This window comes from Onychostruthus taczanowskii, unplaced genomic scaffold, assembly GCF_017590055.1.
Source record: "Onychostruthus taczanowskii isolate IOZ18803 unplaced genomic scaffold, ASM1759005v1 scaffold13, whole genome shotgun sequence".
Classification (NCBI taxonomy): Eukaryota; Metazoa; Chordata; class Aves; order Passeriformes; family Passeridae; genus Onychostruthus; species Onychostruthus taczanowskii.
In genome coordinates this window covers 9,744,484-9,759,398 of record NW_024498462.1, presented here as the reverse complement: position 1 = coordinate 9,759,398, position 14,915 = coordinate 9,744,484, and the positions used below count along the sequence as shown (strand labels likewise).

Here is a 14,915-nt window from a genome sequence, read left to right as displayed (position 1 = left end):
GCGGCAGGCGGCGGGGAGGCGGGTGGCGGCGCGGGGTGCCGAAGGTGGCATGAGGGATGCGGGCACGGGATGCCGGTACTGGCGGGATGCAGGATGCCGGCGGGAAGCACAGCGCAGGGTGCGCTTGCCGGTGGGCTGCGGGACGCGGGTACTCACCGGAGGTCGCCGTAAGCGCCGGCGTAGCCCTCGACCCAGGGCTCCAGCTCGCTCTTGATGCCGGCAGCGGGGGCGGCGAAAGGCGCCCGGCCCGGTGGGTACCAGGCATCGGCAGGGCAGTCGGCGGGCCCGGCGGGCGGCTCGGGGCACGGCCCGTAGAGCTGCCCCTCTTCGGCGAAGAAGGTGGGCCAGGGGGGCGCGGGGCCCGGCGGGACCAGCTCGGCCCCGAAGCTATACTTTCCCATTGCGGCCTCGAAGGCGGGCGAGGGGTCGCGGGCAGGCGGGCGCGGGGCGCGGGGCGGCCCGGCGGGCACGGCGAACATGCAGTCCTCGCGGGGCAGCTGCTCGGCCGGAGTCTCCAGCGCCTCCAGCGCCAGCCCCATGGAGGCGGACACGGCGCGGCACAGCTGCCGGGCGCTGTCGCCCAGCGGATCTTCCTTGTCCACCGGCTCGGTCTCGGGCGGCGGCAGCATCGGAATCGCACCCGCCTCGCCCAGCAGCTCCCTCAGCTCTCCGGCGCAGGGGAAGGACGAGCCCATGGCGGGGCCGGGGGCCGGCAGCGCTTTACCGGGGGCGCGGGGCTCGGGGGGCGGCAGGCAGGCTGGGGAGTCCGGCGGCGCTCGGGGACTCGGCGGGCAGGGCGCGCTCGGCGGCGGCTGCCCGGCGCCCGGTTCCTCTCGCGGCGGCTGGAAAGCGTCGCAGACGCTCTGGAAAAAGCTCTGAAAAGCGCCGCGGAAGGTCCTGCCCGCCGGTCGCGGGTAGACGCGACCGACCCCCAGCTGCACCTCCATGCTCGCCGAGCGCGGGGCAGCGATCGCTGCGGCGGCGGCGGAGCGAGGCGAGGGCGGAGAGCCTTGGCAGCGCTCCCGGCCCGACCCCCGCGGGCCGCCTACCCGTGGCGCTGCTCCGCGGCGCCCATGGCAGTGACCGCCGGGCTCGAAGCTCGGTGCGCGCAACAGGCAGGGAAAGTTGTCGGCGGGGGCGCGGGCAGGTGCGGCGGCGGAGCGAGGGGCGGGCGGGGGCGGCCGCGGGGAGGGAGGCGCGGCGGGGAGACCGCCCCGCGCCGGGGCTCCGCCGCGATTAACTCTGTGCCGGCCGCGGCGGCAGCGGAGAGCCCCGGGCTCGGCTCGGCGCCAGCGGCGACCCTGGGGCAGCGCGGACGCGGAGCCGCAGCCCCGCCGCAGTGTCCGGGCTTGGCGCCTCAGCGGGCGGGTCGGAGCTGGATGAGCCTGCCCGGCCCGCTGGACATCGCCCGTCACCGCGGCCCCGGGTGAGCGCCCGACCGGCCCCCGCGGCCCGGCTGGGCGGGACGGGGCGGGGATGGGGGCGCGGCGGGGCTGCCCGGCTTCCCAGCTGGTCTGCTGATGGAGCGGGTGCGTGCGGGCCACCCGCCCCGGGCCGGCTCGGCTGCTCCCCCGCTCTCCCCCCGGCTGACAGCTGGCGTAGCTGGGCGGACTTGGTCAGAAAAATGCTCCTTTTCGCGCTGGCGTGTCGGCGCTCAGCAGCTCCCCACCCTCGGCCGGGCCCGAGGCGACCCCCGCAGCTCCTGGTTCCTGAGGACCGGCCGCTTCCACCTCTCACTGCCCCGCGTCGTGCCACAGCCCCCGCCTGCCAAAGCACGAAGCATCCCGTGGGCATCCCCGCCCGGGTCACGCACTGGGATGAAAAACACCTCGCTAGCAGAGAGAATTAGTGCGGGACCTACCGTAAACAAGACTTGAGCTCCCCTTGCTGGTCCTGGAATAGCAATCCTAAAGCAACTTCTGGGAGACACCAACCCCAGGCAACCTGGGAACGGAATCATTTTCATTCGAGGGAGCTTAAAACAAGCCCGTTACTTTGAGCCCCTTTGAAGACAAAGGAAAAAAAAGTCATAAATAAGCGGAGCCCGTGGGGAAAACAGAGAGACATATCCCATCTTTTAAAAGCCTTTTTACAAGCTGTGGAAGATAAAAATAAAAATCGAAGTCCAGCCAAGGAAAATTTGGCAGTGGTCTCCATCCTGCCTGCGGGATCGGAGCAGCTGGGGGAGGGGGAGGAGGGCCGGTGCACCGGGGGACGGGGTCACTGCCTTGGCTGCTGCAGCCTGGCACGGCTGGGGCCAGGGGCTGCCACCCCCGGGCCGTGGTGAGCCCAGGACTGTGCCCAGTTCTCCCTGGCCCCCGGTGAGAAAGAAGAAACCAGTGAGGTTTCTTTGCAGAGAAGCCTCATCAGCTCTCGCATGTGGTGGAACACCAAGCTGGGCTCTGATGCCAAGTCCCACAGCCCCTAAAGCACTGAAGGCAGCTCAGCTAACGCCTGAGATGGTCAAAACCAAGGGAGGTGCAGTAAGATATCTGCTGCCCAGTGGATGTGGGTTCCAGTGTGTTTGTTGTTCCAGCCTCTCAGAGCTGACAGGCTCCTGGAGTGAAATATTCAGACTGTGGAAAACATCTAGGGGAGGATTCTCACTGTCAGCCTCTAGAACTGTATTGAGAAGGGCAGAGGGCTGGGGCTGCAGCGTGGTATCACTGCAGGAACAAGGGCCTCTATGCCTCAAATGAGACATGGGTTGTGACCAGAGAGTTTTGCTTGACCCCACTGTTCCCACACAGAGGAAACATCCTCAGCTTGTACACCCACAGCCTGCAAAGAACTCAGCACACTTCAGACTTTTGGTGTTCAAACAACCATCCTGTCTGGGATGGGACCTGTTGGGGCCTGAGCTCCCGGCTCTGGAGCTTTGGCTTTGGGGCTGTTCGTGTTGCTTTGCCCTTTCCCCTCCCTGCAGCATCCACAGGGCCCTGGATTTTGCCCTGTCTGAATGTTGCTTGTGGGGTTTTTGGAATGTTGACCACTGCAGAGGTGAAGAAAGTGAGACTGCAAAATGGTTTATGTACTTCAGCCTGCAGAGCCAACACTTCAGTTCTGACTGATGATCTGTGGTAAAGATGTTTTTAATTTATTTCTTGAACAGGCATCTTCCAAGGGTTTGTTTTTTTTTTTAACTTGGTCCTCACGTTTCATTTAAAACTGATGAAGTGTTAGTGGATTTTCTGGCTGTATGTGTGCACGACTGCATATGCTAGGCTTAAAGGCTCTGTGAATTTTAGTCTTTATACTGGTTTGCTGAAGTCATCACACAGTGTTCTAGAGATGTCCTTTTCTCAGCTTGAATTTGATACAGATTTCAATTATACTTTCCCATTCTCCCAGCAACACATATTCAGGTAATTTATATCTGTAAATGGTTATTTACAGATGCAAATGGTTATTAAAATGTGAATTTAACATCTCATGCAGGTATTTATAGGACTTCCTGCACAGGCTGAGGTCTGAGCCTTGTATGTCACTAACAGTTTGGTCTTTCAGTTCAAAGTCTATTTAAATGCACGAGGAGTTAAAAGAGTTGAAGGTGATGGACTCGAGTGTGTGTCATAGAACAGGAACTTTGCCTGGCCTCATGGAAAGCAGAGTGAGCTCCAGTTTGGGCAGGGGGAGATGCTGAGGAAACCTAATCCAGCAAAACACTTCCATGCATCTTCTTCTTGAAGAGTATAAATAGTCCCACTGAAATCTAGGAAATACTCCTGTGCTTAAGGTTAAGGATTCCCTTAAGTGCTTTGCTGGATCAGTACCAAGGTGATTATTTACAAAGCACTGTCAAAAGCATTGGACACCATGAAAAACTTTTTCTGATAAAATCCTTTGGCTCAGAATGTCCTGTGTGACTGCTCAGAACTGCAGCAAACAACATTTTTCAGAGATAGAGGCCATTCCATGAAAAAATTTCCCTCTAGACCCAAGAGTAACAGGTGGTCCTTTGTTTTGTTGCCTGAAAAAACATTTAAAACCAGATGATCTCTAAGAACTCAAATCTACAGCCACAGAGAGCTCAAATGTTATCAGGACAGTTCCACAGAACTTGCCAGGAACAGGATCAATCATTTTTCACCATTAATCTCTAGGAAAATGAGGCCAGTAACACAGAGTCTGACAGTTTTGCTTCCATTCCTTGAAGCCAGTTGCAGGCATAACCCATTAGCCATCACTTACTGAATTACTCTGATCACACTCCTCCTTTTGTACCATCCCAGCCGTGAGGAGGTGTCAGCAGCTGTGAACCTGTGTCTGAACCTGTCTCTGAACCTGCCCTGCCAACATCCCCTAAATGGTGAACTCGTGGAGTCTTTTCCAGCTGCATGAGAAAAAGAGGAATCGTTTCTGTGGAGCATTGAAAATGATGGCAGAGATTCAGAAAGAGTCACAAGCAGAAGTGCTGTATCCCACTCCCCAGCAGGGCAGAGGCAGCTGGATGAGCCAGAGGCACTTTGAGCCTCAGTGGTGCCTGTGCAGGTTGGGACAAGCCTCTGCTCTCACCTCATTGCCACTTGGCAAGGAAGGCACGGTGATTTAGGGGAAAGCAGCGTGCAGCAGGTGAGGGAGACTGGCTTGTGCTCCCCTGGATGCTGTGGCCAGGGTGGGAGCCCATTAGGCTGGGGGAGCAGCCAGCCCAGCCTTTCCACCACCCACACCTATGGACAGCAACCAGGCATGAGCCTGTAGAATACCAGGCTCATTAATGCTGCCTCCCACAGCTTTTCCTCATTATTCCATGCACTCTATTATTGTTAAGCTGCCTAGAGCTACACAATAATACAGTTTTCTTAAGGTTTTAAATATTTTAGCCATTTGTGTCAATCCTGGACTGCTGACTGCCTTGTCTCGTCACACAGGTATGTGAGTTCTCATGGGTGGGTTAAGAGTCTTTAAAATCTGCCCTTGCAGGAGGGTGCAGACAATGTTTTCACTTTCATCTATTTTAATTCTGAACATTAATAATGTCTCACATCTCTCGTAGCTTGCACCTTTCTGATTTAGGGCACAGGTTGTTTATCTCTTCCTTGCACCTCTCCTCAGTGGCCAACACTGATGCTGCTTTTACCCAAGAAAGCCCAAAGCTCAGGTGCCCCTGGAGCTGGAATCATCTGTCCCTCACTGCTGCCCTCAGCGAGTTTTGATCAAGCATTTGGGACAGATCAGTGAGAGGATCCTGCCGTGCTGTGCTCATGTCACCCTGCAAGCCTTCTCTCAGCAAGGGGGGGTTCACTGAGCATTCTCACCTCTCAAAACCCAGGAGAAGAAGAGTTTGACAAAGACCTGGCTCGCAGCAGGGCTCCCCTGGCTGGACCCTGCCCAGGGGTTCCATCAGCCCAGCAGCATCAGAGGGAGGCAGACCTGCACAGTGCCTCTCAAATGCCTTTGTCTGCACCTTGGAACAAATCCTGCTTTAAATTCAGGGCTAAGCGATGCCTTAGGTAATACTTCTGGAACGGTTACAATCACCTGAAGTGTTATTCTTCTCTTTGCCCAAATTCATCCCTGTCACCTCCACAGAATCACTAGGATGTTTTCCTTCTCTGACAGCTTGGAGGCCGATTTTCAGAACAGCCTGTTCATGCACCTTAGTGAGATGACTGAAGTGCTTGGTCCAGTTGATCAATCCTTGCGGTGCTGAGAGCAACACAAATCTTCACTCCTAATGAAACACACATTTGAACCGTTTCCCATGTCTTACACAACTGCCTTTTGGGCAGAGTTTGGAGTTTCTCAGGAGCCAGGGAGGTGATACACAAGTTTGTGATGAGTTCCAGTATGAAATCTGGTCCAAGGCAACAACACTGGCAGATCCATTTTCCCAACCTGCAGCTGGGAGCAGACTGGGATAAGCCCACTTCCATTGCTCAGCAGGGATGCCCACCTAGAGTGAGATGCCAGAGGCTGGTGAAGGTTCAGTGGCTTCACTGAAGCCCATGGGCACTTTGGGCTGCCTTCAGCAGGTCAGGATGCATCCAAGCCTCAGTGTGGAGCTGTGTTTGGTTATTGCTGTGTGTTTGAATACCCTGAGGATTTCAAGAGGTGTCAGAATGTTTTCCTTTATCTACAGTTCCTAATGCTGCTGTGCTCAGCAGGCACAGCTCTTCCCCAGCACACCTCAGAGGTCACTGTACACTCCAATCTCCAACAGTGCTGTTTAAAGACCCTATAACACATCTAAAGATATCAGAGAGGAAAGGTGTGTGCCAGGGCTCAGCTGAGAGTGACTGAGAGGATGAGGTTGTGTTGATCAAATGTAAGAGCTGCTGTGGGAAGAAAATTGCCCATTGGAAACTTCAATAAAACAACACACCTCTTTCATGTTGCTACAGCACAGCTCACAGCTCACAAAAACTCTGATGTAATGTCCTAGAGGTGGAAGACCACATGATTTACTTCATAGGCATATTTTTAGTGATACTTGGATTCTGAGGTGTCCATTCTTTCATCAGGAAAACTTCCCATGCCCTTTTTAAGTCATTCCTCTTGTACCCTGACTTCTGTCTACATTCTCCCCATCTGCTGACTCTGAGCTCCTTGCCTCCCTGCACTGAGCATGGAGCTCTTCCTGCATGGGCTGGTGTGACAAGCACTTTTTGTTGCCTTTAGAGCCAGGCAAGCTTCTGAAGGGGAGAGTTTCCATCTCCCCCGTTCTCCTCTCTATGTGGTTCCTTTCCTGCACAACACACTGGGGCACTCACTTGGAGGCAGGCTCTGAGGTGCTGCCACTGCATTGCACACTGCAGGCTGCACAGCACCCCAGGATAACAGGCAAGGTGGATCAGGGGTGTCCTTGGGCTCGCCCCTGGAGAGGTAAATCCAGGCCTGGCTGGTGTTCACTGCTTCTTGCACTTCCTGGAGCACTCCCCTGCCCCTCTGGTATAAGGAGGAAGTGTGCTTGGTAGTAAATTAAAGGAAAAACTAGAATAGTGCATCCCCAAGGGAGACAGTAGAGATGAAAAGTATTCATCACAGCATGCCTCTCTTAGATGACCTGGAAAAAAGTCATAAATATGGGTAGTGTAGGGTCTCCAAAGTGCCTCCAGTGAATCAAAACAAATAAACCTTTGAGCACAGGAGTCTGAAGTCACCAGGACAGCTACAACACAGAGGTGAGAATAATTTACAGAGAACGCAGAGAGGCTGAATGGGTTTGTGCTCCCCACATGTTCTCCTGCAGCACAAAAGTAACCTGCTGATGGAACAGGTTCTCAGTGATTTATCTCCTCCTGCCTTTCAATTAGTATTGAAAATTTTTGGCTTATAATGTAAAAACTGTTAGTGACATCATTCCAGGGCAGTAAATCCTGGCATAAGGAGAGCACAGAGACTCCCAGCCCCCTGCACCTTGGGCAGAGGTGTAATTTCTGTAATGCTGCAGAAATGGGCAGTGACATGGGGTGTTCATTCCTTAGGCTTTACCTTTGCTGCTCCAATTCCAGCCTCAGCAGCACACACAGAAGGGTGTGCACACAGACACAGACACCTCAGTCTGGTCCCATACTGGGAGCAGAGTTACACCAGTGGTTGCAGCCCTTCTCTGACACCTCAGGGCACTGGCCAGAGACCAGAGATGCTACCAGACTGAGTGTTGGTCTGGGCCTTGCTTAACCAATAACTGACATTTATTTACTTTAAAAATTTTAATTTGTATCTGGAACCATATTGCCCACAGCCTTGTAGAGCTCATTATTGTTTTCCATGTGCTCTCTGGGTGCTCTCTGGGTACTTCCATAAACTGTTGTTGCACGTTTCCTTGGGAAATCTCCGTGGTTGTAAATCATCAGCAGATGTCTCATTTTTCTGAAACATCAAGAAACTGGCAGCTTTACTAACAGCAAAATAAGGGAGAACATTTTTCTTGCTGTTACGTAGCTCCCTGTTAATCACAGAGGTCTGCAGTTCCTGTGCATGTTTGTATTTTGTTGTTGAGCCTTGCCCCCAAGGAGTCCATCCCTCTGATATCCAGCCCTATTTTGAAACAGACACTAAAAATGCCATTTCTGTGCTGTCAGGTTTTGCAATCCTGACAGATCCCCAGGCTAGCCTGGTGTCCACTCTGCCCAGAAAGCCGAGCTCATCACCAGGGTCACTAATTGCCCCCGCTGTGACCCCGGGCGCTTTGCGGTCCCTCTCCCTGCAGATGCAGAGAGCTGCTGGCTCCTTCCTGCCTGAGGGAGGCCTGGGGGATGCTGCAGCCTCTGCAGCTGGAAGCCAAGCACCACGTTTCATTCCTGGTCTCCTCTCCTCCTGAGCCTGAGCCCACATCAGCCACAGCTGGCAGGACGAGGTGGGGAGTGAAGCCATGCCTCAGTTCGTTCCTGCAGAGCTTTACTTTGCTTGTTTTGATTAATTTTGTTGATTTTATTTTTTTTTTAAATCCATTTAGTCTGCAAAAACAGTCTGGTGCAGAATCGCATTCTAACCCAGAGCCAGCCCAAAGCACCAACTTTCTGGGCTTGTTGGCACCAAACAGGCAGCGGCCACTGAGAATACAAAGCACTGTTGGATGGTGTTCCTTGCTGCAGCACAGCCCAGGTGGATTACAGAGCTGGCCCAGCACATCAACACACACCCAGCATTTCTTTCAGGCTGGCACATTCTGTGGTCCCTTAAGGACACGCTCTGCAGTGCCCATCACTTCTGCAAAGAGAGGAGGCTTTTGGCTGTGTTAAAATGTGAATTGTTTCCCTGGATTTAGAAAAGGGAGGACGATTACTCTTCTGTCTGCTGGGGGATGAGCACTGTGTTTGTAAATCTGCAGCCAAACCTGGGCAAAACGTCTGAGTTAGAGAGAACGCAGCCTGAAAGGAAAATGTCATTCCCTTGCATCGCAGCCTCTGTGAGGCGTCTGCCAACCTTGTTTATCCTATTTTCTGGCAAGCCAGGAGTTTCAACCAATTATTTAGTGCTTCCTTCCTCTTTACTAGTGCTGCTCACACCAACTCATATCAGCTCATCATTTCTGTGCTATTAGACAAAGTCTTGTTTGGTGTTACCAAAACAAAGGGAAACAAAGCACGACGAGCAGTCTGTTTCAAACCCACTGCCACTGCTCAGGTCCTGCCTCACAACAAATCTTTGAACACCTTAAATCTGTTCTGTCTGCTAAGCAGGACCTGAACTGAGGTGCTTTTCACCTGAAAAATCACAACAACAACAACAACAACCCAGCCAGAATGTTTTTGGCATTTTCAACCCAAGAAAAACGAGTTTAGAAGAAATGCAAAATGTGGACGTCCCAAAGACCACAGTACTGCCAAGAAATAATTTCCCCATTAATATCCATGAATTCACCACAGGACAAGGGAAAGGCAGTGGCTGTACAATTTTTGGCAGCCAAAGAAAAGTGAGTTAAACCAGCAGGAGAGGCTTGTCTGCCTCTTTCTTTTTGTGGCAGTCAATCCTTCCTTTTGACCTTCCTACAGCACTGCAATAGGAAGATCACCCCTCGATGTCTTTGTGGGTTTTTTTAAGCCCAGTGGGTCCTGCAGAGCTCTCCCGGTGCCAGCAGCCCAGCTGCTGTCCCTGTGCTCACACGTGGCAGGTGCCTTTGTCCCCAGACACAGACATGCATCATCCTGTGCTGTGTCCAGTGGGGCTTGGAAGATCCTCCAGCTCTGGAACTGAGTTGTCAGAGAACAACAATGCAATGAGAAAAGTGATTTGAACAAACAAGAATGGGTCTGGTTTATGTATAAATAATTGTGTTAGACCTGGAACACAAACACGTTGAGCATTGGGTCAATAAGCCACGAGACAAACAGCAAGGAAATGTGAATTGGCTGTTTCACACCCCAGTGTAACCAATACTCAGAAAGGCCACAGAGGAGACCTGAAAATGGGATTTCTGCATGTCCTTGAGCATCTACAGTCTTTTGGGCCCTGATGTTAATGTAGAATCCAAACTACCTGCAGTTTTTGGTGGAATCTAAGAAGACATGAGGAATTCCAGAAGAATCAGAGACCTGATTCAAAGAAGGAGAGAACAGACTGTGTTGCAGAGCTGCAGAGAAGGTTGGAGTCTTATTCATAATCTTCTTGGAAAAAAGATTTAAGAACCCAGAAAAACAGTAACATGAAATGAATCCGTTTTTACCAGTGCAAGAGCAAATATTTAAAGTTCCACTGAAAAGCCCCAGAGTGTCTCAGAGGTGTGGAGTGGGCCAATTGATTGTCATTCCAATTTGTCCTTTTCTCTGGAGAGGAAGGGTCTTTTCAACAGGTTATCTGCTCTTGTTCCAATCCTCAGTAATTTCAGTGCAAACCCAGGGAGCTGCCCTTGGGTGACTGGGATGTGCTGCCTCTGTGCTGCCTAATCTGCCTGTCCATCTGCAGCAGGCTGCCAGGTCCTGCCTTGTGTTTACTGAGTGATTGCTGCCTTCATTGTGTTGACTAATTTGGCAAAGTGAAATACAGTTCCTTATCCAGCTCCATCTTCTTCTCAGCCGTGAAAGAAGGTTTTGCATGCAATCAGTTTCATGGAATGCTTCCAGTCACTTTAAGGGTGGGTCCAAACTGCTTTTGGAAGAATTGTGACTTTTTAGAGGAAAATAGAGGACCAACAGCTGCACAGGCTACTATATAATAGTAAATAAAGTACAAAGGTGTTAAGGAAAGAATCACCTTTCATGTCAACTCTCCCTTTCCTTAGGATGGTTAGTGGGCTGCTATATTGGAAAAGCTCTTTTTCAAGGGGAAAGAAAACTCCATTTCCTCTGTGTAAGGCTACTGGCATGAAAGAGAGAATTCCCTCTGTGAATCTGTCCCTCTGAATGGGCCAACCCTTCTGCCTCTGTGCACAGCCCTTCCCCATGCCTCAGCTTTGTTCAGTGCTGCTTTATATATTTGTTTATTCTTTTACTCATCCGATCACTTCTGCTTCTGCTGCTGGAACTGGAGGGTGTCCATGGCTTTCCTTGCCCATCCATTTCCCATTCCCCACATATGTGAGCAGCTCACAGCCCATGTGCACCCATGGTGAGGAAACAAGGTGAGACTTACTTTTGCAAATTGTGTTCAATAAAAACACTCCCAAACATATTTGTGGGGTCTGTTGGGTTCCCTGGAAGAGAGGGCTTGGTCAGCTACATTTGAACTGATCTCAGAGAAGGAAGTATTGGGAATGGCAAAGGGGCATATTAAGATTAATCATAATTAGAAGCTGGGTATAAAGCAAGAATGATGCTCTTAGAGCACTCAGGTGAGGAAAAAGTCCAAGGTAAAGCAGTGTGGTCTCTGATTCCTTCCAATGTTTTGCCATAATTCCAACTTACCTGTGAGAGGTGCAGAGTCTGCTGGACCCTCCTGTGCTGCTGCAGGGACCCAGCACAGTTCTTGGTCAGAAGGACTCTCAGCATGGTCCCAGGCAGGTCTGTGCCTCTGCACAGCCTTTGGGCCACTCCAAGCACCTTGCATTGATGGAGCAAAGGGATCTGAGTGTGATGGACATGGGAAAGTGAAAAGGACAGGACTCTTCTGCTTCCTCCACCCTCTGATCCCCATCAAGGATCACAGCTTAGGAACCTGATAGGATCTGAGCAACCTCTTGTTTCAGAAGAATTCCAGGAAGGGTTAGTATAAACCAGCTGAGGAGTTCCTCATTCTGTATGTGACTCTGTGACTCCAGTATCTATCCTGTGCCACTGTGTATGAGGTTAATTTCATTATCCAGTTTGTTTTCTTCTCACCCAAACATCTATTCAGTGACTGTTTCTGAGGACCACTGGATTGACGTCAATCTTATTTTCGTGTTTCTCTCCTCCCTGAGGCACAATTAAGGTCATTCCCTACTGCTCAGCTTCAATCCAGATTCCAGTATTGGGCAGTGGCTGCCCAGTGTCCTTGAGAGTCCATTTGGTCACCCTTAGGAATTCTCACTCTCCGTGGTGGAAGTGAGTCAAGGCTGTCACTCCTCGACAGCCTCATGGCCTGGGAGATGATATTTAGTTGGTTTTCTGCACCATTCCCATTCCTTCCTTGTATCTGAACCATTCCTGTTGCTCCCACTGAATTTGTAACAAACGTTTTAAAGCATTCTCAGTTTATCTGTGACCATTTGTAAATGTTATCAGCTGTACGTCCTGGCACATTTCACTTGCAGAGCACTAGGAAATACACCCCAATTAACCTTCCAAGCCTCCTTGTAAGGTGGGTGAGCTTTCTGATCCTCCATCTCTCCCTGCTGAAGTTCTCTGGTTTCTCCAAGCTCACAAAGCAGCCAATGCCAGGACCGAGGTTAAACTCAGAAATCCTCAGCTCCTGTTGCTGGGATCTGACCTTGCTGCTCCCACGGAAACCTCCCCATTCGGTTTGCAACTGGCACATGGCACATGGCACATTGCAATCCATCCCTGCCCACATCCACGCTGCAGGAGACTTTAACCCCTTCCTGCCCCCACCACATGGGAAGGGCTGCAGGTGTGTGCAGGGATGGGTACGGACAGGTCCTGCCTGAGAACAGTTCAGGGAGCTTTCTCCAAATGTCAGAGGGAGCATTTCAGCTCAGTGTGAGATCCATGTTCAGTTTTACATGCCCTGGACTGGGCATCTCCTTTTTGCACTAAAAGTCACAGTAATTACTGTCCCTGTAAACAAAGAGTTTAATATGCTATGGGGAATTCACTTAACTGAAGCCATGGCAGATTTATAGTCATTAAATGGAATGCCAGGAGGTTGTTAGCACTTTGGGAATCCTGCTTTGTTATTTCATAATCACATATTTATGGTTCCCACAGCACATTGTTTTTGTCTTGCCTTTCATTTATGGCAGGTCTATTAAACTGCCACAGGTCCTGGGCTGTAACTCTCTCCAGCACTGCTGTGATTGCACTTTCATTCTTCTGGGGCTGGTTTGGTGGAGATCAATACCAGAACCCTGGAGAATACAGAGGGAGCATGTTCTGCCTTGTGAAGCAGGCACAAAATGAAGCCTGTGAACGATCTATCATCCAAGGAACACGCTCCTTACAAGAGGGATTTGTTATCTGCAAGCCCAGGTGTGGCTCCTGGAGTGAGTGTGGATGAACGGAGCCCACAGCCCCCAGGCTGGTGAGCTGAGCTCAGGGTGTGCTGCTGGGCCCTGTGGGGAGGGAGCAGCCCCCCAGCCCTGCCACAGCTGCCCCCTCACACAGAAACCTCACAGGCTCTCCTGCCCAGCACTGCCAGCCCGTGTCCACACCCAGGCTTCTTCCTTCTCCAGACCTTTAGAGGTTTTTCAGTAAATTTGCAAGCCTTGATTGTTCTCATTTTTTCTGCTGTTAATTTATCTCTCACTGCTGTGCTCTGCTCTTCTCCTCCCTCTCCATTTCCATCAAGGCCTGGGGTGTTTGTGAAGCTTTGCCAGAACACCCAACCCCATGACACTTGTCACATTTATGGAGGAGAAGGACTAGAGCCCATCAGTGCTACTCCAAAGTTAGGAAATCAGGTGAATTTCAGTAAGAATTTTTTCAGGGCTGTAAAGTATTGGAAAGGGCTTCCCAGGGAGCTGGTTCCCATCCCTGGAGGTGTCCAAGGAGTGCCTGGACATGGCACTCCGTGCTCTCAGCTGGTGACAGGGTGGGGATGGGGCACAGGTTGGACTGGATGATCTTGGAGGTCTTTTCCAGCCTTGGTGATTCTGTGATTGTTTGAAATTAGATGCATTTGTAAAGAGCTGGTGTTTTAAGGGGCCTTAGAGAGGTAGTCTTATCACAGATGCAATTCTTGTTCTGGAATTCTCTCCAATTCAGGCCTCCAAATGTGCAACTGCCCATCAGTGAGAACCGGGTTTAGGGCAGAGCTTGAGTCCACTGCACCACAAAGAATTCATCCTCCCAACAGAGGTTTTTTCTTCACTTTTCTTTTTCTTTTATAGTAAACAATTCAAATGATACACTGAAAATCCTTGTCCAAATATCAGTTTATTTTGTTGACTCATTCTCACACAGGGAATAACCTGGAGAGTGCTCTTTTGTTCTCCTCCATCATACCTCTGCCTCTTCTTTAGAAATATGGAAATTTTAAGTTAATGGATAATCTAGAATGCTACAGTTTTTCAGTCAAGTTTAAAAAGCACATACCAAAATAGACCCAAAGGTTCCACTTTGTACCCAAAACAGTAAAAAAAAAAAGCAAAGCAGTGCATGAGGGTTTTAACTCAGCAGCCAAATCACTGACTCCGTGTTCCCAAGGACAAACAGGCATCACTGAGCCTGTGGGAGCTGTGGGAGCAGCTCCCAGGGACCCCCGAGCTCAGGGAATCTGTGGAAATAAAAGATCATAACTGTGGCAAAGTAAAATACCAAAAGGAGTATAATGAAACTTGGGAGCCATCTGGATCATTTTAAAAAATGGAGAATTAGCTAAAGTAGCAGAAAATAGAGCAAGGAGGAGTCTGAGGTTTATTCAATTGTTACTGAAGAGAATTCCTGAACAGCAGCAGAACCAGGGCCAGAATCCCGGGTCCCGTGAACTCAGCTGTGCTCCTGTCCTTGAGACTATCAACAGAGTTTGTTTTCTCTCAAAGTCTTGCATTCATTTCTAGGAAAAGAAGTCAGCAGGAACAGTGGGAGCTGTTCCCTTTTACGTATAACCAGCAAGGTTTGTACCTAAGCACTGCTGTGGTCCTCTCTTCCAGGCCCGACTGCCCCAGGTCAGGAAATAATTAAGGTATATTAGTCATAAGGCCAGACATAGTGGGATAAGGTGAGTGCATCAGTGTCGTGCCCAGAGCACACACTTTCCCTGGGGTGAGGTGTCAGCCAGCAGAATCAGCACCACTGGCAGCACCTCAGACACTGACACAGATTTTAAATTCTGTGGTGCCTCAGCTCCTCAGGCTGGGTCTGTCGGTTTTGCCCAGCACCAAACTCACACATTTTCAAAGGAGCTCTCAGCCCAAATGACGATTCATCCTAGTT

General features: G+C 51.0%; 1 protein-coding gene across 1 annotated transcript in view; it reads right to left on the bottom strand.

Annotated features, from left to right (window-relative positions):
- Nucleotides 1-2,123, bottom strand: part of AR (androgen receptor) — a 37,443-nt gene extending 35,320 nt beyond the window's left edge. Inside the window, exon 1 of the mRNA XM_041396634.1 lies at nt 157-2,123. Within this exon, the coding sequence (XP_041252568.1) occupies nt 157-947 (791 nt within the window). The 5' untranslated portion in view covers nt 948-2,123. The remainder of the gene's footprint in view (nt 1-156) is intronic.
- Between the last annotated feature and the right edge of the window lie 12,792 nt (nt 2,124-14,915).